Source organism: Hypanus sabinus, chromosome 11 (assembly GCF_030144855.1).
Source record: "Hypanus sabinus isolate sHypSab1 chromosome 11, sHypSab1.hap1, whole genome shotgun sequence".
NCBI lineage: Eukaryota > Metazoa > Chordata > Chondrichthyes > Myliobatiformes > Dasyatidae > Hypanus > Hypanus sabinus.
In genome coordinates, this window is record NC_082716.1 from 67443678 (window position 1) to 67469123 (window position 25446).

At 41.4% G+C, this 25446-nt stretch overlaps 1 protein-coding gene across 2 annotated transcripts in view; it reads left to right on the forward strand.

The window, feature by feature from the left end:
* The window catches only part of acot11a (acyl-CoA thioesterase 11a), a 106909-nt gene that overhangs the window by 54561 nt on the left and 26902 nt on the right, over positions 1-25446 (forward strand). For both annotated transcript variants that reach the window (XM_059984619.1, XM_059984618.1), the window contains 4 exons: positions 9401-9536; positions 10357-10513; positions 19317-19436; positions 22320-22464. In XM_059984619.1, the coding sequence (XP_059840602.1) occupies positions 9401-9536; positions 10357-10513; positions 19317-19436; positions 22320-22464 (558 nt within the window). The remainder of the gene's footprint in view (positions 1-9400; positions 9537-10356; positions 10514-19316; positions 19437-22319; positions 22465-25446) is intronic.

Sequence of the window (25446 nt, forward strand, 5' to 3'; positions counted from 1 at the left end):
TAGTGGTGTCTGACCAGGGTCCAGCATTACCACTCGCCTCCTAAACTCAATCCCACAATTGATGAGGTCCAATGCACCATTTGCCTTCTTAACCACCCAGTCAACCTGTGCAGCAGCTTTGAGTATCTTATGAATATCTTTGCCATACTTCTTCTGATCATTTCCCTGAGAACATCTGTTCCCAATTTATGCTTCCAGGTTCCTGCCTGATAGCCTCATATTTCCCCTTACTCCAATTAAATGCTTTTCTAACGTGTCTGTTCCTCTCCTTCTCCAATGCTATGGTATAGGAGATAGAATTGTGATCACTTTCTCCAAAATGCTCTCCCACTGAGGGATCTGACACCTGACCAGGTTCATTTCCCAATACCAAATCAAGTACAGCCTCTCCTCTTGTAGGCTTATCTACATATTGTGTCAATTAACCTTCCTAAACACACCTAAGAATCTCAACCCCATCTAAACCCCTCGTTCTAGGGACATGCCAGTTGATATTTGGGAAATTAAAATCTCCCACCATGACAACTCTGTTATCATCACACCTTTTCAGGATCTGTCTCCCGATATGCTCCTCGATGTCTCTGTTACTATTGGGTCGTCTATAAAATATAAATACCCAGTAGAGTTATTGACCTCTTCCTGTTCCTAACTTACACCCACAGAGACTCTGTAGACAGTCCCTCCATGACTTCCTCCTTTTCTGCAGCTGTAACACTATCTCTGATCAACAGTGCCATGCCCCCACCTCTTTTGCCTCCCTTTCTGAAACATCTAAAGCCTGGCACTCGAAGTAATCATTCCTGCCCCTGAGCCATCCAAGTCTCTGTAATGGCCACAGCATCATAGCTCCAAGTACTGATTCACTCTTTAAGCTCATCCACTTTGTTCACAATACTCCTTGCATTTAAATAGACACATCTCAAACCATCAGACTGAGAGCGTCCCTTCTCTAAGGCCACACTTGGGCTGGAGGAACAACATCTGTATTCTGATTGGGTACCCTCCAACCTGATGTCATGAAGATCGATTTCTCAAACTTCCAGTAATGTCTTCACCCCCCCCTTCACCATTTCCCATCCCCTTGTCCCTCTCTCATGTTATCTCCTTGCCTGCCCATAGCCTCCCCCTGGGGCTCCTCCTCCCCCCTTCTTTCTTCCATGGCCTTCTGTCTCTTTCACCAATCAACTTCCTAGCTCTTTGCTTCATCCCTGCCCCTCCAAGTTTCACCTATTGCCTGGCATTGCTGGCGAGCAGCACAGTCAATGTGGACAAATTGAACCAAAGACTCTGTTTCCATGTTGCGGCAATCTGCAGTTGTATCAGTTAATCGTGATTTGCTGAAATAGACCTTCAAAATTGACTCTTTTGTTTATTTTTCACTGCTTCCTTGATGTCTGGAGACTAGAATAATGCTCTTGTAATTGCAATGTTGTGAAGTGCCCTGCAGGATTCTAAGGGTCTGAGCTTGAAATACGACCTGAGGTGCCGTGATCGTCCAGAGTTTTCCAGACAATGGAAGTGTTTGAACATGCTAGTATTCCGCCATGTCCTGTGACAGTCTGGCTCTCGTTATATGCAGAGTACAAGTTCATAGCCACACCTGCTGGCAATGAATTCCTCACTTCAGCTTGAGGTTCTGTTTGCAATGTAATGGGTGGCAGATTTCAGTAAGGACACCTTCACTGAAATGCTTGGTTAGGCAGGAGACCTGATGCCTTCCAGTCTGGGTGGATCCAATTCCTCATCCTCTGGTTCTTCACACTTCCTTCTCCTGCTCCAGGTGTCTCCTGCCGCTCCTTTTGTTCATGTTGTAGATCAAACGTGGAATTTGTGGTATAGCACACAAATATTACCTCCCAGCTTTGCACTTCAACCTTCCTCCCCCACCCACCTACCTTCTCCCTCACCTGCCAGCGTGAACTCCTTCCCCTCCCCTCCTCCCCCACCTTCTTATTCTGGTATCTTCCCCCCTTCCTTGCCAGTCATGATGAAGGGTCTCGGCCAGAAACGCAACTGTCTGTTTCTTTCCCTAGATGCTGCCTGACCTGCTGAGTTCTTCCAGAATTTTGTGTGTGTTGCTCTGATATTTATGGTGCACCTTCTTAATAAACTCATTTGCACATAGAGCCAGATTACTTCACCACAAGCATACCACTTTCCATAAAATTTAAATATTTGAATGTAGTCTGAGCGTACTAGTCATTGGAACAGACAGTAGAAATCTACCAACAACAAGGTCCTTTTGTGATTCCTTTAAACTGCATTTGTTGGCCAAGTCCTACTTGATGTCAAATGTATGTAATTGAGAAGGCATTAGCTGGTCCGTTTAGCTACAAAATGTGAACGCTTGCTTCATATTTGTTTATTTTTAAAATTTGTGTTGCGTTACTGAAAATCAAAATCCACCTTGCAGTGTATAATACGTGAGTGCATCAGTATTCTTGCCAAGGTGGCATCTGGTACAAACTGCACACGTGAGATGAAGTGTAGAAGCAGCAGACTGCGTGGAGCCCAGTTTTATACTCCTCCAAATGATCAAACCAAACCGTCTGTTAATACTTAACTAATTCCAAATCCTGTACATTAAATAACATTCGACAAAAAATCAATTGCTTTAACAAAGAGTTGAATTAAATGTCAATGTTTTATTTTTTTTAAATAAAACAGTTAACCTCCATGTGCAGGATGTACGAGAGTGTTTACTATGTATATCTGAATATGCAGATGTTTTTATTTGGGAATGATGTCAGAATTTGTGTGTATAACTTTGTCAGAGAAAGCAATATCTTCTTTCATTGAATTCTCTGTTCTGTAGAACTAATTGCTGTTCAGGTGATCTTTCTTCTCAAAGTCAGGTTAGGATATTTACAGTTATAGAGATTGCAGGATCAAGCTACAACTCTTAGCCACATAAATAGCAGCTTGCATTTACTGTGCATAGAGACTTTAATGAAACAGAATGTTCCAACTTCTTTCAGGAGCATTATCAAACTCTCTAAAACTTAAAGTTAGACCAGGTAAGTGTGGCAAATGCCCATATCTAAAGGACATGAATGGATTAACTGAATCTTTAAAAATAATGGTAGTTTTCTGTTCTAATGTACAATTCACCAATTTAAAAGCAGAAAGCTGTGAATGGTATGAGTTTTGGTTCATTATTAGAAAATGAATCATTGCGAGGAATGGTGTAAGCTCTGAATTAGGTTGATTGCAGTCCAGCTATAAATACCAAATAAATCTGCAGCATCTGCTCTTATGGTGAGTTTCCAGTGTGTCAACAATGTTAAGTTAATATACCAGTCTGGTGTAAAGCGTACCTGATTCTCACAGAGTTATCAAATTATGCAGCACGGAAATGGGTTCTTCAGCCCGAATGTCTCCTGTTGATCAAGATCCCTATTTAAGCCAATCCCATTTTCCAAATCTTTCCTATCTCTGTACCTGTACAAGTACCTTTTAAATGTTGTTATTGCACCTGCCTCAAACACTACCTCAGGCATCTCATTCCATATATTGACCTCTCTCTGAGTGAAAAGTTGTCCCTCTGTTCCCTATTAGATCTCTTTCCTCTCACCCTAAGCCTATGCCACCTAGTTCTTGATTCCCCAGTCCTGTGGGAGAAAGGCTGAGTTCCCTTATCCTATCTGTGCTCCTCATAATTTTATACACCTCTTTAAGTTCACTCTGTGCTGCAATGACAAATGTTGCAACCTGCTCAACCTCTCTGTAACTATGCAGGGGAATATTCAGTTCCTCAATTCCCTGCAAATCTTCTCTGCACTCTTTCCAGTTTAATAGCATCTCTCCTATAGTAGGGGGATCAAAACACAACTTTCTAAATGCAGGTTCACCAACATCTTGTACAACTGCAACATAACCTCCAAACTTCTTAACTCAAATCCTTGTTTTATGAAAGTCAGTGTGTCAGAAGCTGCCTTCGTTCACCCTGTCTACCTGCAATGCCACTTGAAGTGAACCACGTGCTTGTGCTTCACACATACCTCAGAGCTCTGCCACTCCTTGGCCCATTTGCCCTCAAGATCTCCCTAAATCCTGATAACCATTTTCACTCTGAAGGATGTCAGCAATTTTAGTAAATTTGACATCTGCAAATTTACTACTAGTGCTATTCATGAGTTATGGAGCTTTGTGTAAAACAAAGCCAGTCTTCAAAAAGAATCCTGCTCACTATTGAACTTTCACCAACTGATAATAAACCAATCGTCTGGTGTGGGAGATTTTGTTTCTGTACCACTGTAACTATGCAGGGAAAGACAATAGATGAATATTCATGTTTATTGGCTCACATTGAAACCCTCCTGATGAGAGGGAAGGCATTAAAGTCATATCTGTTATGTATTCATGTATATTTTGCCCCTTGCAGGTCGCTGTCAAGCTTCCCTGTGTGTTACCTACGGAACGTAATGTGAGAGGGCATTATTTACAAGTAAAATAAACAGCTGTACATTTTTCCTCACCTCTCCATGTCTCGTGAGTCTTATTCATGGCCATCCAGATTCCCAGTACTACAAACATGATGAGGTGACAGATCCTCATGTGGTATTTATTGTTCTGTTCTCTTCAGTGAGAAATGTCTGTCTGCGTTGCTGGCAGAGTACCACTGTGTAACGTGGGTGAGCAACATGGAAACAGCTGCAGGGGGTGTGCTGAGTGAAGAATCTGAGGGGAGAAAGTGAGAACAGGACAATTAAATAAAACAAATAACGGGGGGAAGAGAGAGAGAGAGAGAGTGAGAAACCGGGTGAGACTCGTTAACCTTTCTGGAGCGTGATTATATTTGAAAAAGGCAACAATGTTTGAAAGAATATGGCTGTATGACAAAGTAACAGAACAATGGAGTTCAGTTTCTGAAAGGTTTGATTATTTTTCACTTGCAAATCAAATTTCAGGTGATATTCGTGTTTCAGCTTTTCTGACTGTGAGCAAAAAACTCAAGTCTAGTGCAACCAGGTAGGCCTGAGTGACGTTCACTCTGTGGTTGAAGAAGCTTTGCATGTTTTACCTGTTTCAGAACACAAAGACGGCTACTGGGTGACCCCATGATCAGATGGGGCCACAGTGAGGATACAGGTGTCTGAGACGGTCTACAAGGGGAAATTACGGCATTTCACCCTAGAAGGGGCAGGGTTGACTATAAAGACATACACTGGTGAGATTGTTCCAGTGAGGGGAGTAGTATGTGTCACAGTGAAGGTTAGCTTCTGTTGTACATTGTTAAAGGTAGTTATCCAGCACTTTGTGGCTGAAGCAGCTCAAACTCATCTGGCACAAAGAGCACTGGATTGTTGAGACCACTGGACTACAAGAGGTATTGAAGAAACACACAGAAGTATTCAGTGGAGAACTGGACAGTATGAAAAGAATCACTGTTAAACTGGCTGTATGTCTGACACAACACTCAACTGCCTGAAGGCAATTCCATTCACCTTCAAGACTTGTTCCGAGTAAGGTATTGAAACCAGTGTATGTAAGTAAATAGGCAACTCCAGTGGTTCCTGTCCTAAAAAAGAATGGGTCTTTGAGGCGTGGTGGAGACTGCAAGGTAACCATTAACCCAGTTCTTACAGTTGAACAACACCTTCTTCCCCTCATTGATCACCTTTTTATATTATTGGCCAGAGGGCAGACATTTTTAGGAAGATTGCCTTGTGACAAGCGTACTTGCAGATGATTATATGTTGACTATAGTGCCCCGCAAGAGATGTTCAGATAATGAAGGCTTCCAATTGACATCACTTCAGCTTTTTCAATGAGCAATGAACCAGATCCTAAGCAGCTTGACAGGGTGCAAAGCTCTTCGAATGACTTACTCGTTACTGGGAAGAATGAACGTGAGCATGTACAAAACTCCAGGAGACTCTAGGAATATGGACCATGGATCCATAAGTATGGTTATTTGTTCTTTTGAACTTTGATTGAATATTTGGACCATGTGATCAACAACTCAGGGCTTCGCAAGGCATAGTCAAAGGTGAAGGCAACACTCCATCACCACTGAATGTAAGCCAATTAACATCTTTCTCTGGACTACTAACATACTACCCAAAGTTTGTTCCTAACTTATCTAGCATGCTGAACCCACTTCATGAACTTTAAAGTAAATTAAAAGCCTTGAAGAGACTTTTAAAAAGGACAAGATAACTTTGTCACTAAGCACTCACACATTTCAACCCATCATTGTCTATACAGTTGTCCTGTGATGCATCAGCCCTATGGCGTGGGGGCAGTTATCCCACACATCATGCCACTGGGTGAAGTACATCCAGTCACTTTCACATGAAGGACGTCAAGCAAGGCAGAAAGCCACTATGCCCAGATTGAGTAGGAAGCCCTTGCAATTGTTTTTGGAGTTAATAAATTCTATCAATTCCTCTTTGATCAATGATTTACACTGCTGACAGATTATTGTCCCTTGATGTCAATTTCCAGTTTGTGTGCGGGCATTTCTTTCCTGACTGCTAGTCGAATGCAATGTTGGGCTCTGTTAACAATCTGCACATTGGTATGATATGAAGTACAGAAGGTCTGAACACCATTCCAATGCTGATGGACTATCTAGACTTCCCTTGACTGTTACAGCTTAAGATCCATCACTGAAAGAGACTGGAAGTACCTACAGTGCTGATAACCGTGGTGCAGGTCCAGAAGCACACACATACTGACACTGTTCTAACTAAAGCAATGGACATGGTAACTCATGAATGGAAAGAAGAACCAATCATAGAATTGAAACATTATCAGGCTCGATGGGAGGTGCTCGCAGTCTAAGCAGGTTGTTTACAATGGGGATACCATGTTGTCTTTCCTCCACCATTAAGGAAGCAAGTGCTTGACGTAGAACATGCAGGATACTGTGGCATAGTCTGCATGAAAGAAATCGCACGTATTTACTTTTGGTGGCCTGGATTAAATGTAACCATTGAAGAGAAGGCCAAAGCATGCCCACATTGCCAGTGACTTACTCCTTTGCATCCATGGGAGTGGCCTGAAGAACCATAGCAGAGGATGCACATAGATTTTACAGGACCTGTGGAAGACCACATGCTCTTGGTCATAATGGATGTACAAGCAAATGGCCTGAGACTGCCATTGTGAAGAACACTACATCTGAAAAACGTATTGAGGAGCTGCATTCCATTTTCAGCCATCTTGACCAAGAGCATGTGCTTTGTCCTCAACAGCTTGAGTGACAATGGCCCACAACTCCTTTCTGAAGAGTTCAAGGCATGTAAATCAGTACCATTTCATCCAGCCACTAATGGCCTTGCTGAACGATTCGTACAAACAATGAAACAAGCCCTCAAGACTTCAGTGGGAAGTGGATCCCTCAACCAGTGTCTTAGTACTGACAGCTTTGCATCCGGCTTGACTGATTAGACCCCCAAACAGAACAGAAAAACATCCAATCAGAGAGACATGCAACAGCCAAGTATAGAAATTTCTAGCAGGAGAGAAGGTACTTGCCTGGAACAGTGATTTGGGAACAAAGTGGATACCTGTAATGGTGGTGATACAAGCTGGTCCTGTGTTATATACAGTGTCAACTGGTAATTACAACATCAGGAGAAGGCGTGTTGATCAGCTGTTACCCATTTCTGAGGCTACTGAAAACCAACACAAACTGACCAGTCCAGATCCAGATATAAAAATGGGACAGGATTCTGAGACAATGATTGCAGAACCTCCGTTAAGATCAAATGACACAGCCAGTGCTTCACCATCACCAGTGCTTTCTGAGACGCCCCCTACTGACAATTCAGTACCTAAGCCAAGATCTGTACACACACCAACAAGAGATAAAATGACTTTGGCAACATCCCCAGGTTGTCAGTAGTTTAGTGACTGACCCTCAACACATGGGGCACAATAATGCTCAGGTTTATGTCTGGGAATAGAGGCAGTCTACTCTCTTTCCCAAGTTAAGAAAAAAAGTGTTTTTTGTTGTCGGCTGAATGTGACATTTACTCTATTAAACGTTAGTAGTTCAGCAGCTTGTCTGTGTATGGGAAGGTGGAGGGATATGTTGTGTATTCATGTATATTTTGACCCTTATGGGTAGATGTCAAGCCTCCCTGTATGTTATGTACTGAATGTAATGTGAGAGGGCACTCTGGGTAGATGACTTACAAGTAAAATACTCTTCTGTATATTTTATCCTCACCCCTCCGTCTTTTGTGTGTGTTATTCACAGCCACCCTGCTTCCCAATACCCCAAACATAACAATATCCCTGCACTTAGTATACAGTTCAGGACATGACTGTTTTGTTACTTAACATTCTGGCTATTCGGGGAGCTGTCCCTCAACCTCATAACTAACGAAGTTATATTTTGGGGGGTCTTGGTGTTTTTGTGCCAGGACTCCCTTTACCATCCCTTTGCAAAGAGACTCTGCCATTTGGGTTACAGTTCCACTGTAAGTGTGCAATTCTGTATAAATAGGCAAGTATTGTCATTGGAACCAGCTTATTCCAGTCTTTGTATTTAAAAGGTCTAAAACATTATTATACTGTTGATTGTGGGGAGAGGGGAAACATTCTCCAGAAGACCTGCTTGTGATTAATAAAGATCTTTTGTATCTACCAGCTTCCAAATTCCAGTGACTTGGTCACAGTCAAAGCATACTCTACCCTTGTGTCCAGAATTTTGAATATTTTACCATTGCTTTTGCCTCTGCTGGCACCAACACAGATTTATCACAGAAATGTGCTTGATTAATAACCTTATAGGACATCTGTTTCCCATTCTACTTCCATGGCTCAGAGGTAGCGTTTTTTTTCCCCTCTGTGATAAACATCTGCACTTCTCGTGCCATTGTGGTAGAGGCCAGTAATTTGGTTGTGTGATGACCCAGAGTGATATCTGCTTCCCCCAGTTCTTCCTGTCCTTGAGTCCTGTATTTCCTATCAATATTGATGTTTTGCTGCTTTTAAGGGAAATTTTTGTGTTAGCCACTCTTCCCTCACTGGATGAATTGTTTTTTCTCATTCTGTTGCATTTTCTTCCCCCATTCCTGTTTATCAGCATAGTTAGATATTTCTTTAAATACATTGTGGTTCCGAGAGACAAAACCAGCCATCTTTCATCTTTCACCAACCCATGACTGTATTGATTAGATCATTAACCAATACAGTCTTAATCTTAGCTGTATTTTGTCAGACCTAGATGAGCCAGTTGAATCATAGAATACTGATCAATAGCATGATCCGGCCATGACCTCTGTTATAATCTTCCACTCTTCCCCTTCTTACCAGCTTTGAATGTAGAGGTTTCATGTTTGGTCTCAGTGACACATTCAGCAATTTATCTGGACTAAGTTCAGGAAAGGACAGTAAAATTTCCTCGGCTCTTTATGAATATCTGCTTTCCTCCTCTCATCAGGTGCAGCTGAAGCCCATCGTTCCGAGAACCCCCGAGGAGAAGATTGAGTACAGTATTGCTGTTGAGCGTCGCCGAATGAGGCTGCACCACCTGGAAACCATCAAAGATCTGGTCTCTTCCAGCACAATTCAAAAAGGTAATTGGTTTACTCAATTCTCCATCTTTGCAATACCAAACTTTTTGGCTATATGAATAACCTTATAATGCTCATCTCTCTGGTATTTTTGAGACTCCTAACTATCGTTTTGATCTCTGCAATAAGATGTTAGGAATGATGCCTTGAGATACGTTTTGCTTCAGGTCTGGTAGTCTTTTCATTGTATCAGGAATTTGACATGCAAATATTTATGATATGATACCGCAATACATTCTTTTTTCAAGAAGTTCAAGCAACCGCCCAAGTCAAATTTGAGTCTGCAGTATTACTGACGTCTTTGGCTACATCTTATGATGTTTCGTAATGTAGAAAGAATTGTTTAAAATTTTAATTGCTGGACTAAAGAAGGAATCCAAGAATGTAACAAAGCTATCCTGCAATAAAAACTCATAACACGTAGGTGAGAGAAAGGTGTAATGATGTTGCTGATAATCACATATTCATATTCCTATGACTTTTGTCCCTGATTCTTAACTCTTTCATTTAATAATACAGTGAGAATATGTCAGTACGCCTATAAATCGGCATCTGTATTCAGAGTATTTGTGACAAGGAGTGAATTTGCAGCATGCATATATTTAAAACATAAGAGTACAAAGTAGTGTCACACAAATGTGGTACTATAGGAAAGGAAGATTTGAACACTGCAGCATATTCGTGTTTAAAAGCTCTGTAACCTATATTTGCAAATTCAATAGTTTTTTGCTTCATTGAAGGCTCATGCAAGTCTGTAAGTTGCAATGCAGGATCGATTGAAGCTGAGATATTGCTTAAATGTGGAACATATTTCCTAAACCAGAGCCAGACTTTGAAGAGTCCCAGCATGTTGTGCCAGCAGAGAAGACCAGGGTTGAGACTGTTGAGCTTGTCTTACCACCTCATGCAAATCATCAGGGTAACACTTTTGGAGGACAGATCATGGCTTGGATGGAGAGTGCGGCTACAATTTCTGCAAGGTCAGGTGTTTTGTGGATCTAGCTACTCTTTTGTCTTTAATATATTGTTTCAATGTGTTCTGATTCCAATGTATCATCTATGCTGTCAGACTTGGGGCTTGCAAAATCAAAAAGAGTGCAGAATTTTTGCCTTTTCTCATAAGACCATACGACATAGGAGCAGAATTAGGCCATTCAGCCCAATGAGTGCACTGGGCAATTTAATCATGGATGATTCCAGATCCTATTCGATCCCGTACACCTGCCCTCTCACCCATCAACTACTTCTCAATCCCACTCTCCAGATACTGATGATGAAACTATACAGGCCATCCTAGGCTTCTGTTTTTACAGATGTCCATTGGTTGATTTTTGTCCAAGAGTCAGAAAATGCGCAGAATCATTCGTTATGGTAATCGTGCTTACACAGAAAAGAGTGGCATCAAAAGCACTTAAGAGAATAAAGAAAAATGAGTTAGAGAGAGTAAACTAGTTCTGTCATTCATAGGAATGAGCGTATGCATACACATGTTGGAGTTTTGAATTTAATAACGTTTTTGGAATTTGTCCAGATATAGTGTCTGTAATCAATAATTGCCTTGTCTAAGTCAGCAGAATTGTTTAAAAGGTTTTTCATCAATTTGATTGTTTCACCTTCCCTTTTCTATTTATTGATGGCTGTTGCTCACCTCCTGGTTTTTGAATAGGAACAGAATCAGAATCAGATTTATTATCACTGAATTACATGGCATTTGTTATTTTGTAGTAGCAGTACAGTGCAAAAACACAAAGCTACTATAAATTACTAAATAAATAAATAGTGCAATAGAAAAGGAATGGTTTCACGGACTATTTAGAAATCTGATAGTGGAAGCTAAAAAACTGTTGCTGAATTGTTGAGTGTTGTTTGTCAGGCTTCTGTACCTCCTCCAGGATGGAAGTCATGAGAAGAGGGCATGTTCCAGGTGGTGAGGTCCTCAGAGATCAATGTATCTGCTCTTGAAGATGTCAGCAGTGGTTTGGAGGGGCATACCTCTCATGGAGCTGGTTGAGTCTATAGCTCTGCAGCACCTTGTAATCCTGTGTATTAGAGGTTCCATACTAGGCTGTGATGTAACCAATCAGAATGCTCTCCACTATAGATGTAAAGAAATTCATAAGAGTCATTGGTGACATACCAAATATTTTCAAACTCATAACAAAGTAGAGCTGATGGCGTACCTTCTTCATTATTTCATCAATGCACTGCGCTCAGGATAGCTCCTCTGAGAAATTGATGCCCAGGAACTTGAAACTGCTCACAGCTTTTGACTGCTGACCCATCAGTGAGAGCTAGGTGTGTTGTCCTGACTTTCCCTTCCTACGGTACGCAGTCAGTTCCTTGGTTTTGCTGATATTGAGTATGAAGTTGTTGTGACATCACTCAACCAGCTGATCTGTCTTGTTCCTGTATGCCTCCTTGTCATCTGAGATTCTACAAACAATGGTAGTGCCATCTGCAAATTTATAGATGGTGTTTGAGCTGTGCTTAGCCGCATAGTCATAAGTGTGGACAGAGTAAAACAGTGGATTAAGCACACATCCGTGGGGTGCACCTATGTTGCTAGCCAGTGAGGAGGAAGTACTATTACTTACCCACAGTGACTGGTTTCCCAAAAACAAAATTCAGGTTCTAATTGCAGAAGAAGGTACAGAGGCTCATGTTTTGAAGCTTGGTGATCGCTACTGAAGAGATGATGATATGGAACTCCAGGCTGAAATCGATTAATTTTAAAAAAAAGCAGCTTTAGTGATGCTCATGTTTGGTTCTTTATTTCAGGTTTAGTATTTGCTGATTCTATTGTTATCTGACCTGTCAGAATTTACAGCTAAATTATGAAAAGAAAATTTTAGCAGGCCCCAGCTGTGGAATAAAAAACAGTTAATGTTTCATTCTGGAACCCTTCATCAAAACTGCACTGCAGTCTCCCCAGTTCCATTGGATTATGCATTGCAGTCTTCCCAGTTCCATTGGATTATGCACTGCAGTCTTCCCAGTTCCATTGGATTAGGCACTGTAGTCTTCCCAGTTCCATTGGATTATGCACTTCTTTGATGACCACATCTACCAAATTGCTTTACTTCATTTATCTTCTGTAACCCCTGGTTGTCTCTCTAACTTCTCTTCATTTTCTACTCTTCCCTCAATCAGTTCCTTGTGTCTATTTGTCTTACTGGGCAACACTGCAGGCAGTTCACTAAGAAAGAGAGGATCAGACTGCTTTGTGACCTTTGGAACTTCAGTATTTAACAAGATGTCGAGTTCATATTTTAAAAGTTGAATCCCTTTGAAATATTTTGGGATAATGAAACACTATTTGGAGAAGTATTGGGAAAATTGAAAAAAGCAATGATCTCCATAATATAAAGTATCCTTTAGCATTAAGTTCCACCCATCCTCCTGTTCTGCCCATCCACCCTTCACACGTTAGCTCGGGTTAAACATCCATCTTAAAAGTAAAAGAATCCTTAATTTCTAAACAGAAAGCTTTTCCTTTCCAAATTGTTGTATCATTTCCAAACCCTATGACCCACTGAGTTATCTCAGCCCCTCCATTTCTGATCTCCAATGCAATCTGTCATTAGTCAGTTGATTTATAATGGTCACATATGCCAAGGTAAGGTGATAAGCTTGCGCACTGTCCCAGCAGATCATTTCATTACACAGTGCACTGAGGTAAAACAATAACAAAATGCAGAATTAATAATTGCAGTTACAGAGAAAGGCAGTGCAGATAAGGTGCAAGGTGAGAAAGATTGTGAGGTCAGGGGTTCATCTTATCATACCAGGGACCTGTAACAGTGCGATAGAAGCTGTCACTTGAGCTTGTTAGTACGTAATTTCAGATGTTTATGTTTTCTGCCCAGCAGGAGGGACGAGAAGAGGGAGAGGTTATGGTGGCGGCCGCCTCACTGAGGCAGTGAGAATTGTGAACAGTCTATGTGGGGAAGGCTGGTTTTGGTTTTGTGCTGGGCTGCTTCCACATTCCACTCACTGCCATTCCTTGTGGTCACAGTCAGAGTAGTTGCCATATCAGGTCTATGATTCACCAATCTGGCTATACCATTGTGAGTGTGTAGGGGGTAGAGAAGGAGTCTGAGGACACAATATTGTGAGGCATGAGTGTTGAGAATAATAGTGACAGAGATTAGATTATAAAACTCCGTGATGGGCAAGAACTTGATTTCTCAATAACCTGCAAGGCTACACCTGGAAATTAGGTTGAGGTTAGATGCCTTTCCTTACAATTTGCAATATGACGGTCAGGCCAGCAGTTCTTCGACCCCAGGTTCTGGAATTCCTTCCCCTGCTCCACATGCACATCTTGCTTTCCTCCTAAGATGTTCTTAAAATCTGATTTCATTTACCTTAATATCTTCTTAATTAATTTGGTGCTGAATTTGGTTTGGTGATACTTTTGTGAGATATCCTGGGACATATTGCTACAGTCAGATTTCCACTATTAACTGTTTTAATTTTAATAAGTGAATTGGAGGGATTCATTTCCTGTAGCCGAGAGTTAACAACCAGAGACTATGGTTTTAAAGTAATTACTGAAAGGAATTTTAGAACATACATATGAGATGAAATTATTTCCCCCAGAGCATGAAGAGGTTGAAATCACTATCAGAAAGAATGTGGGCATCACAGGCAATGTGGACATTTTTATCTATCCATTATTGCTCCTTCATTAATGAAGTTTAAAGTCAGCCAATCTATTGTGGGTCTGGAATCACTTGTTAGCCGTGCGGGGTAAAGATGAAGGATTTCCTTTCCTGAAGAATATTGATGAATCACATAGGATTTTATGCCAGTCTGATTTGTTTCATTGTTAACATTATTGATACTGGGTTTTTAGTTACAAATAAAATTACTTATTTGAATTTAAGTTCCCTGACTGCCATCGAAGGATTTGAATACGTGTCCCTGGATGCTATTCTCTGAACTTGACCATCGAACCCTTGGTAGAAGGTTAAAATTCTCCTTAGAATTTAAAAATCTTAATGGGCAAGGACTTGATTTTTTTAATGACCTGCAAGGTTACACCCTGAGAACTGGAAAATAGGTTGAGGTGAGATGGCTTATTGACAGTTGCTATGGACACAACAGCCATCAGCAATAAATTCTTGTGATTCAAGAATTGGTTGCTACTAACACTGTCCACCAGATGGACCCATGTGACAATGAAGAAGAGAGGTATAGAACTTAAGCTTGAGAGAAGACTTGATAGATGAAATTTTAAATTCTGATATCAGTGAATTATATTTTCATCTTGCTGTGTGTGACAGTGATCGTTAGGATTAATTAATCACAGTGAGTTTCATTAGGATTAATTTTCAATTGTCTCCAACTCAAACCCTGCCCATCTGCCGCAAAGCCCTCTTCTACTACTTCCTCAAATCCAGACAGAGACATTACCTGGCTTCCTATTCTGCATTCTCCTCTATACTCTGATGCATATATTCCTCTGCATCAAGATCCGTGTGCCCATGATCCTGGTGTGTATTTAATCCCTTCAGAGCTTTACACTTCACCTTCTGCATGTCATAAACAGAAAATACACTGCAGATGCTGGGGTCAAAGACAGACAGACAGACATACTTTATTGATCCCGAGGGAAATTGGGTTTCATTACAGCCGCACCAAGAATAGTGAAGAAATAAAGCAATATAAAACCATAATTAATTAATTAATAATAAGTTAATAATTGCCAAGTGGAAATAAGTCCAGGATCAGCCTATTGGCTCAGGGTGTCTGACACTTCAAGGGAGGAGTTGTAAAGTTTGATGGCCACAGGTAGGAATGACTTCCTATGACGCTCAGTGTTACATCTCGGTGGAATGAGTCTCTGGCTGAATGTACTCCTGTGCCTAACCAGTACATTATGCAGTGGATGGGAGTCATTGTCCAAGATGGCATGCAACTTGGACAGCATCCTCTTTTCAGACACCACCGTTGGAGAGTCCAGTTCCATCCCCACAACATCACTGGCCTTGCGAATGAGTTTGTTGATTCTGTTGCTGTCTGCTGCACAACAGCAAACATGATAGCACTGGCCACCACAGACTCGTAGAACATCCTCAGCATCGTCCAGCAGATGTTAAAGGACCTCAGTCTCCTCAAGAAATAGAGACGGCTCTGACCCTTCTTGTAGGCAGCCTCAGTGTTCTTTGACCAGTCCAGTTTATTGTCCATTCGTATCCCCAGGTATTTGTAATCCTCCCCCATGTCCACACTGACCCCTTGGATAGAAACAGGGGTCACCGGTGCCTTAGATCTCCTCAGGTCCACCACCAGCTCCTTAGTCTTTTTCATATTAAGCTGAAGATGATTCTGCTCACACCATGTGACAAAGTTTCCCACAGTCGCCCTGTACTCAGCCTCATCTCCCTTGCTGATGCATCCAACTATGGCAGAGTCATCAGAAAACTTCTGAAGATGGCAACACGCACAACGTGCTGGAGGGACTCAGCAGGTTGGGCAGTATCCGTGGAAACAAACAGTCAACGTTTCAGGCTGAGACCCTTCATCAGGACTGAAGAGGGAGGGGGCAAAGGCCCTATCTCCTTCCAACCCTCCACTCACCTTCTTTTTAGGACCCCTGCCCCCTCCCTCTTCAGTCCTGACGAAGGGTCTCGGCCAGAAACGTTGACTGCTCGTTTCCACGGTTGCTGCCCGACCTGTTAAGTTCCTCCAGTGTGTTGTGTGTGTTACTTTCTGCATGTCAATTTGCATTAAATCCTCATCCCTGAATTTTCTTCTACATCCTGTCTCTTTTGCTTTCCGGGGAGCCACATGTTTAAACCCCTATATTATATATTCAGTTGTGGCGACCCACTTCCCAGCGCACTCAAACCAGCTCACAAAGTGGCGCGCGTCGGCATTGAGGCCGGTCCCAAAGAGGGCGCCAAGTCTACTTCACCAGCAAAGGGAAAAGCCCGCGTGCGGGACGGGACTGTGAATATGTGCCCCCTACAGCATTCCTGCCTAGGGAGGGCGGAAACAGGAAGGCTTTAAAGCGAGGCCGCGAAGTTTGAATAAACCTCTTTGCAACTGCAGCTCACCGACTCCGTGTCGTTATTTCAGTGCTGTGTGTAGCACACCGCTACAATTGGTGACCCGGACGGCCCAAACAATATTTGGACCGGAGATGACCGACGCCGCATCTGTTCATGCAGTTTCATTAAAACTGCCAAGCTTCTGGACACTGTGACCTCACCTGTGGCTCCAGCAAGCAGAAGCCCAATTCCACATTCGGCAGATAACCTCAGATGCTGCACATTACTACTATGTGGTGAGCTCCCTCGACCAGGAGACAGCCACCCAGGTTGAGGAGTTCATACAGTCTCCCCCAGCGGACGGCAAATACACGGAATTCAAAGCCTTGCTCATAAGGACTTTCGGACTCTCACGGCGCGAGCGAGCTGCCCGCTTACTGCACCTGGATGGTTTGGGGTACAGGCCACTGTTGGCTTTGATGAACAAGATGCTGTTTGCTGGCAACCCCTCGCATTTTTCAGCTTCGGTTATCACGCAGACAAGGCCCCTCATGCCTCAGGGTTGCCTGCTGCAGCCGCTAGGGAAGAAGACGCCAGAGCTGGCTGTGTGCTGCTAGATTCGGTACTGTGTTGGGGCTGGTCCCTCCTATCAGTGCTGCTCCCCAGTGTTCACATGGAGGAACCAGCCCTCTCATCAGTATTTCCCTCCAGTGTTCACTTGAAGGAAACAACCCTCTCATCAGTGCTGCCTCCAGTGTTCACTCAGAGGAAGACCAGCTGGATCACCTTTGTCTATGGTTGCACTGCTGTGTGCATTCTTGCAGAAGCAGGGCTCCAGGACAACATCCATGCACCATCAATCTACAGGCCATGACTCACGGCTGTTTTTCTGGTAACTGTACATTTTTCTTCTGTAATAATTATGTATGCTATAGGTGCTGTGTACTATATGTGACTATTGATACTTTGCTTTTCATCTTGGCCTTAAAGGAACGCTGTTTCACTTTGCTGTATTCAGTATGGTTGAATGACAGATTGAACTTGAACTTCCTCCCACATATATTCCCAAGATGTGTGGAAATTAAGTTGTGGGCTTGCTATGTTGGCGCCAGAAGCGTGGCAACACTTCTGCACTGTCCCCAACATATCCTTGGATTGCAAACAACAGGTTTCACTGTATGTTTTGATGTACATGTGACAAATCTAATCAGAAACCTGCCAGCTACTCTGTTCTCCACTCTTCCTTTGAGTACTTTTTCAAAACCAACCTCTGATTAAGGCATCACTTTTCTGCTTGCTTAACACAAAATCTGTCTTGTTGCATCACTGTGAAGCTCCTTGGGGCACCCTGCAGTTGTGGCATTATTATTTAATCCTTACATCCAGAAACAAACATTCTGTTTTACATGGCCCATGGGGGCTCCTTCAATTTACTTCCCTGGTATCAACATTTGCACTATAAGCACTCAATTTATGAAGTGATTTTCTTCACCCCCTCTGTAGTTTTTCCCTCTAGTCTTGAGGCTGCTGGATCTCAGGGGAAAGGAAGACACTGCTGGGAACATTGCCAACTTTGTAGAGATAGCTCCATCTGCAAAAAGCGAAACTTAAAGGTGGCCATCCATTTCAATTTCTTTCTCCATTCCCATTCCGTGTCAATCCATGGCTCCTCTTCTGCCACAGTGAGGGCACTCTCAGGTTGAGAGGAGCAACTCCTTGTATTCTTTCCAGGTAGCCTCCAAGCTGATGGCACAAACACAGATTTCTCCAACTTCCAGTATTGTTCCCCCTCCCCCTCCCCCTTCTTAATTTCCGCACTTTGGCCTCTTCAATTGTTTTATCACCTCCCCCTGTTGCCCCTTCTCTTTCCCTTTCTCCCACCATCCACTCTCCTCTCCTACCAGACTCCTTTTCCAGCCCTTTTCCTTTTCCAGTTTTCACCTCCCAGCTTCTTGCTTCATTACTCCTCCCTCACCCAGCTGGCTTCACCTGTCACCTTCTAGCTTGTCCTCCCCCTGCCACTATATTCTGGCATCTTCCCCATTCCTTTCCAGTCCTGATGAAGAGTATTGGTCCAAAACATCACCCATTTATTCACCTCCATAGATGCTGCCTGACTTGCTGAGAAGACCTACTGACCTACAGTGAAATTACTTCAGTGAAATATAATGTAGCTTCTGATATCTCTGCAAGCTTTCAATAAATCCGGTGTGAGTTTTGGAATTACGCAGAATGTGGAGCCATTCAAAGAGGACAAAATCTGATTCAGTTGAAAATTCGAGTGTTAATTTTGGCTTGAAGATGAAACAAATGTGATCACTGTGCGTAGGCTGCTGCCCAGCTTCTGAGGTTTAGATGACTTTGGTTCAGGAGTTTAGTTGCTGAAGGTTGAAAAGCTTCCTATTACTTCTGAAGATTAGCTCTGCTTTGGGCAATTTGAATTTTACTAAGCCATGCTACGCTGCACTCGTATCAATTAACCTCCGGCGTGCTTTCTCCACAATCTGAGCCTTGGTAAAGAAATGTAACCTGAAGGTTCACAACGGATCAGCTTAGGGCATTGTTTGAAATAGAAACAGACTTTTGGTAGAATTCTTTAATATATCCCTGTTCAAAACTGTGTACTCCATGTTTAATTAAATCAGTTCATATTTTTCATGTTGCATTTGATTGGAAGAGATCGGTGGACAGCAGAATGACACATGTTTTGCTTGTCTGAGGATGTGTTCCTTTGCTGTTTCATCTGTGACAATGTAATTTGTTCTTTTTAACTTCCTGGTTATAGCCGTTTCTGCAAAGGACATCCAGTGCTGAAGACCATTGACATGTTTCACTTCAGGGGTCCCTCGCAAGTTGGAGACCGTATAACCTTAAAGGCTATAGTTAACAACGCATTTAAAAAAAGGTGAGGGCAGGGCAGATGTTTTTTAACTTTGCTTGAAAACTCCATTTTAAACCATGACAACTAGTAACTTCTTATCGACAAATTAAATTTAGAATACAGACTGTGTAGTTGGGTTCACTGGAGTATCGTGTTGAAGCTAGCTTAACTTTCATCTTTGTAGTCGAGCAGCAGTTCTGATTGATATTCCCAGGGGCAGGGTTCATGCTGCATGTGGTCTTGGATCACACATTTTGAATTCCACTTGGGTAAGGTACTGGATGGTTCACCTTTGTGTTTTTGCTTTAGGAAGGATAAAGTGTTCTAAGAATGGAAGGCAGTGTCTCAGGACTGGAAGCTTGATGTGCCTGCTCACAAGATTTCAGACAAAATGAAGAAGGGGAATTGGCAATCAATATTGGTTGAAGCAATCCCTTGAAGAGGGATGTTATGTTAGGATCCTAAAGAAGGCTAAAGGGCAAACAAAAAGAGACAGTCACATGAAGCTGGGTTGTTTGAAGGTGTATTAGAGGTGGATCATTTTGACAAAGTATTCACAATTCAATTCTATTCCTCAATGTAATGCAAAACAACAAAATGATAAAACAGGGGTAAGGTTCTAAATTGGAGTAGGGTTTTCCTTGACTGAGAAGTTATTTTAAAAACATACACATAGGGAGAAGCAAATCAGTCTTGGAGCAACGAGAGACATCTTAAAAAGAAGATGCAATGGGTTTGGGGTAAACAGGTTCAAACAAGTGAAAGGGACAGATAGGCAAATCTAGAGCAATTCTGAATTATAAGATGTGTGAAAGGAAATGGAGGAAACTTGTGTCAGATGCTGAGCAGAATATTTCAGAAAAGCTTGAAAACTTTAGAAAGAATAGGAGTGAAATTAGGAAACCAATGCTAAATGAAGGAAAACGTTATCATTGATATCTACAAAGAGAACAAACATAACTTGGGAAAGTAGTGTATACTTGGGGGCAAAAAGATAACCCGTTTGTCAAACTGAAAGAGGAAGATAAAGTTCTTAATGAACATTTTGCAGCTGTGAAATGCAGAAAGATCTGGAAAAGTGGATGGAAGGTGTGAAGTGGATGCCATTAGTGGTGGTGTGAAATGGGACCTGATGCATTTTAGTGAAAATTTGAAGTGACTAGATCCTTGACCCTTCGATTAATAGTAAGGGTCCATGGCATAAAAAAAGGTTGGGAACCCCAAATTTCAGTTTGCTAAAGCTGCCAAAAAATACAAATTGTTTTTTCTCTGTTGGGCTGGAGTAATTACGGATATTGTTCTTTTGTTTATCTGAGTAACTTTTCTGGAATTTGACCCAAGCTTTGGTTGATGATAAACTGTGTGATAAGAGGGATATTGTACTGCCTGTTTATAGCTATTGTACTGCTGTTTAAGTTGCCACGTCTCCAATGTATTCAGGGTAAGAGGGTCACAGTAAATTACATACACTATGGGTGTAGACTGTTTTTCTCTTGAAGACTGATTGATGGCCAAGATAATGTTTTTGTTATAAAATTTAGAAGATTTTCAAAGTCTTTCTATGTGTAAATTCTGCCTTGAATTCAATCTTTCTTCTGTTTTCAAAATTTTAAAAAATGAGAGTGGGAAGAAGTTTATTCAGATTCAGAACTGATAAATGGTATTTCAACACTGCGTTTGAGTTTATCCGTGTTTCCAAAAGAACTGCACTTATCAAGGGCTGTACCCATTATGAAGATTAATTGCAGTATCTGTCTGCTCCTCCACATAACGGTGTTGGGGTGGAGGAAGATAATATCTATCTGTGGTTTTAATCAGTAAATGATGTGTTGCATTAACAATGTAACTGCACTACTCTGGTTTGCATTAAGCTGTCTGATCACAGCTGGAAAGTGAATTGATCAATTTACATTGTGTCTGCACTCCCCTTTTGTGTCAGAAGATTGTAACTTAAAGTTAGCAATCCACAGAATTGAGTACCGACTGAATCTGATGAATGTCAGATGCAACATTAACCCTAACTGCTTTCTGTAGAAAATCCTGCTTATCTATCCGTTGGGGCAGAGCTGGGTGACATTGAAGTGCTCCAGGCGCTTTGAGGTATTGACTCTGGTGAAAGTGGGTGCCACATTTCACACGTTAAAACATGCCTACGCGTCGAGATTTTCTATTGATAGCAAGGTGTTAGCACGCTATCGATAGCACACCACCAGGTTTAGGAACAGTTATTACCCTTCAACCAACAGGCTCCTGAATCAGTGTGGATAACTTCACTCACCTCAGCACGGAATTGCTTTCATTTTCAAGGACTCTGCAGCTCATGTTCTGAGTATTATTTATTTATTTGTTATGGGGGTTGGGGGAGGGGTGTATTTGCAGTTTGTCCTCTTTTGCACATTGGTTGTTTGTCAGTCTTTGTGTGTAGTTTTTCCATTGATTTCATTGTATTTCTTTGTTCTACTGTGAATGCCTGCAAGAAAATGGATCTTAGCATTTGGTGACATATGTATTTTAGTAATAAATTTACTTTTAACTTTGAAGTGTTTGGAATATCTTGAGGTTACAAAATGGGCTGCAGAAATGTGAGTCTTTTCATTGATCAGTCACTTAGAGGTTCTTAATGAACATTTTGCAGCTGTGAGATGCAGAAAGATCTAGAAAAGTGATCTAGATGAAGGTTTGAAGTGGATGCCATTAGCATATGAATGGAACCTGATGCATTTTAGTGAAAATTTGAAGTAATTAGATCCACAGAACCTTCGATTAAAATATATATGACTTGAAAGTACAGTATAGATCATGGTTGCTGTGAAATATAAAAATGAGCTTTTTATTTCTTAAATTGTAATAAGCTTATGTAATAATTGTTCTTTATGAGATTTTCTAAATTCCTTTGGTAATTTTCAGCTTTGAAGTTGGTGTCTGTGCAGAGGCTTACCATCATGAAGGCTGGGTTCAGAAGACACACATCAACAGTGCATTCATGACCTTTGTGGTGCCTGATGAGGATGGCCAGCTCAGCACGTTCCCCTGTGTCAGGCCAGAACCAGGGGTAAGCCCTGGCACCTTCTGTTTTAAGGCGTTTTTACTGGAAAGTGCAAGCTGTATCAAGCATGTCAGTTTTTACACCGCTGCGTAACACACTGCAAAGGGTTGCAAGAGTCTGCAGGGGGTTATAGACTCAGCCAGTCCCATCGAGGGCACAACATCTCCTCCCCCACCCCCACCATTGAGGTGATCTTCAAGTGGCCATGCCTCTCAGCATTTGGAACGTACTTCCTCCCCGTTACTACCCATACTCAGTATTTCAGGAACAGCTTCTTCCTTCTACCATCGGATTCTGAACAGTCCATGAACACTACCTCATTATTAATTTCTTGCACTATTTATTTATTTTTGTAGCTCATGGAAGTTTTAATCTTTGCCCTGTAATGCAGCTGCAGAACCACAAATTTAAAGTCGTAAGTCAGTGATAATAATTTTGATCTGATGGGTCTCTGGAAGCCGAGTGTTTGTAACCTGTAACGTGGTTGCTAAAGGCAATACTCTTTATACTTACTGGTAGACAGTATTATCACTGTGGAATCATTTTAGTTAAAGGAAATATTTCATGATAATACAAGAATTGCTTCTAGAAAATAAAACTAAATCCATGAAATCCTTGTATATCTCCCAAATCTGGATTCCTGCACGTTTCAATTCATAATTGGTGGCTGTGGTACCTGTTGTCTCTGTGCAAGAAATAGTTTTCTTGCTAAAACACTCTAACTTTCCTTTCTCTTATAAAATACACCTCAAGTCACCTGAAGCGAATTTTCCTTATTTTTTAAAAGATGTGTTTGGCATCATGATCCTGTGACCCATTGTGGGCACTAAATGAAAATATTTTGTTGATGTTGTAGAATTGAATATCTGCGGCAGTAGGAGCAGCTTCCCTGGCTGCTTTGATTGATATACTCTGTCACGAAGAACTTGTACAGGCATTTGGTTGATATTAGAAATTTTGAATTTTCTATTGTAAATAATTCAGTGCAAGATTAACAGCTGACTCACAACTAATTGTCTTACAAATACATGGTAACTAAAATCTTGATTTATAATTGACAATTTAAGATTCAGTGTTGAAATTGGTTGATAAGGATTTACCTCCCAGTGTATAAAATATATAAAAGGTTACTTGATAACTGTCTTAGCTTGTTCTATTGCTGAAGTAATTTTCTCTGCTCTTGTGTTTAATGCCAAGAGATTTGTAGAAGATCTTTTTTCTCTGTTGTATGGAAGTTGCCACTACTGGCGAGCACAAGGTTAACATGAAATGTATTTACTGTAGGTTAAATTTGTTATTGCAAGTAAATGTACAAAAGGAGCAAACAGCAAGTGCAATTGAACAGATAAATTAGTACTTTTTCACTTGGAAGATTAGCTCAATGAAACTCAGTTTGATTACAGACCTTTTAAAAAAAAAACCAGACCAGACTTGTCCAGTTGCAGTCTCCACGGAGCCAGATGAAGCAGTGAAGAAGGTACTTGTATTTACTTCAGTGTTGCTGGGCTAAGGAGGAGAAAACGATCATGCCCTGTTCCAGCGTGTTACCTAGTGACCCGTGTTAGAAAGTGCTTGTTTGTAACCATGATTGCTCTGTATTGTGGCTCTCAACGCTCATGGTTTGTTAGCCCCTAAACATTTTTGTATGGTATTGGAATTAAAAATCACCTTCTGTGTGAGCTGTTGGAGTGTGGCCACCATTTAAAATGCGCCACAACATGTGCTCCTGCCTTAAAGACAATCTAAACAGCTGAAGACCCATCTGTTAAAAGAGATGCCTCAAAAAGGCAGCATCCATCATTAAGGACCCCCCCCCCCCATCATTCAGAACATGGCCTCTTTTCATTGCTACCATCAAGGAGGAGGTACAGGTGCCCGAAGACACTCAGTGTTTCAGCATCAGCTTCTTTCCCTCCACCAACAGATTTCTGAATAGACGGTGAACCCATGAACACTACCTCAGTATTTTTTCTCTCTTTTTGCACTACTTACTTAATTTTCTCTTTTTTATATATACTTACTGTAATTTATAGCTTTTATTATTATGCATTGCAATGGTTATTATTATGCTTCTGCAAAACAACTAATTTCACAACATATGCTTGTGATTTTGTCATGGTTACTTGAAATGACCAGGAGATGCAGACAATTCTTCAAGAAGTTTAAACCTTTATTTGCAAACAAAGGCTGAGGCAATCAATGAACTTGTCACTGAAAGCCCACCGAGCTCCGGTGTACAGCATTCTTTATAGTAATTTCTTATCTCAGTTACATTTTGGTTTCAACAGCATACCCAATCAAGTTTTAATTGCATATCATCTATTCATTAACTAATCAATCGCTCTTGCCTAGCTCTTGGTGCACCACCATTATGTTTCACCCGTTCGCATTGGGGCCCTATTCCTGGCCAAGGTTATGTTTTCCAGACAACCTCCCTCACGTTACATTCCTGCTCGTACCATCCTGTCCGCCACCGTTATCTCTTACTAAACAAAGGCTGAGTATAATACATGGAGTACATTTCAGCTAATTAGTGCTGCTAGCTAAACAGGTGTTCTTTAACTGCTGTAGTATGTAGCTAAGAGAATGCAAGGTATCTAGTAAAACAATACATAGCAAAATGTGTCTAGTAAAATAATACATAGTAACATTCAGTACATAGGAGTGATTACATAGTGTTGTAAATAGCTAGTACACAGTGATTATATTTCTCAATAGTATTAAATCTGATTCTGATTTTTTTGTGTTTAGCATTGAGCAGATAACAAGTATTAGTGCTCTGATTATCTAATTTTCTGGAACTCTTGTTCCATTAATGTTGTTGCAGAGCTGACCATTTAGTTGATCTGCACTAACCAGCTGTGACTAATTGTACTGAATGGTCTGTTTTATATATTAAACATACTATATAAACTGCACAGTACCAACAGTAAACAGTAGTGAGTGCTGCTTCCTTGCATGCTCAGTTAACTGTTGCCTGTACTTGGA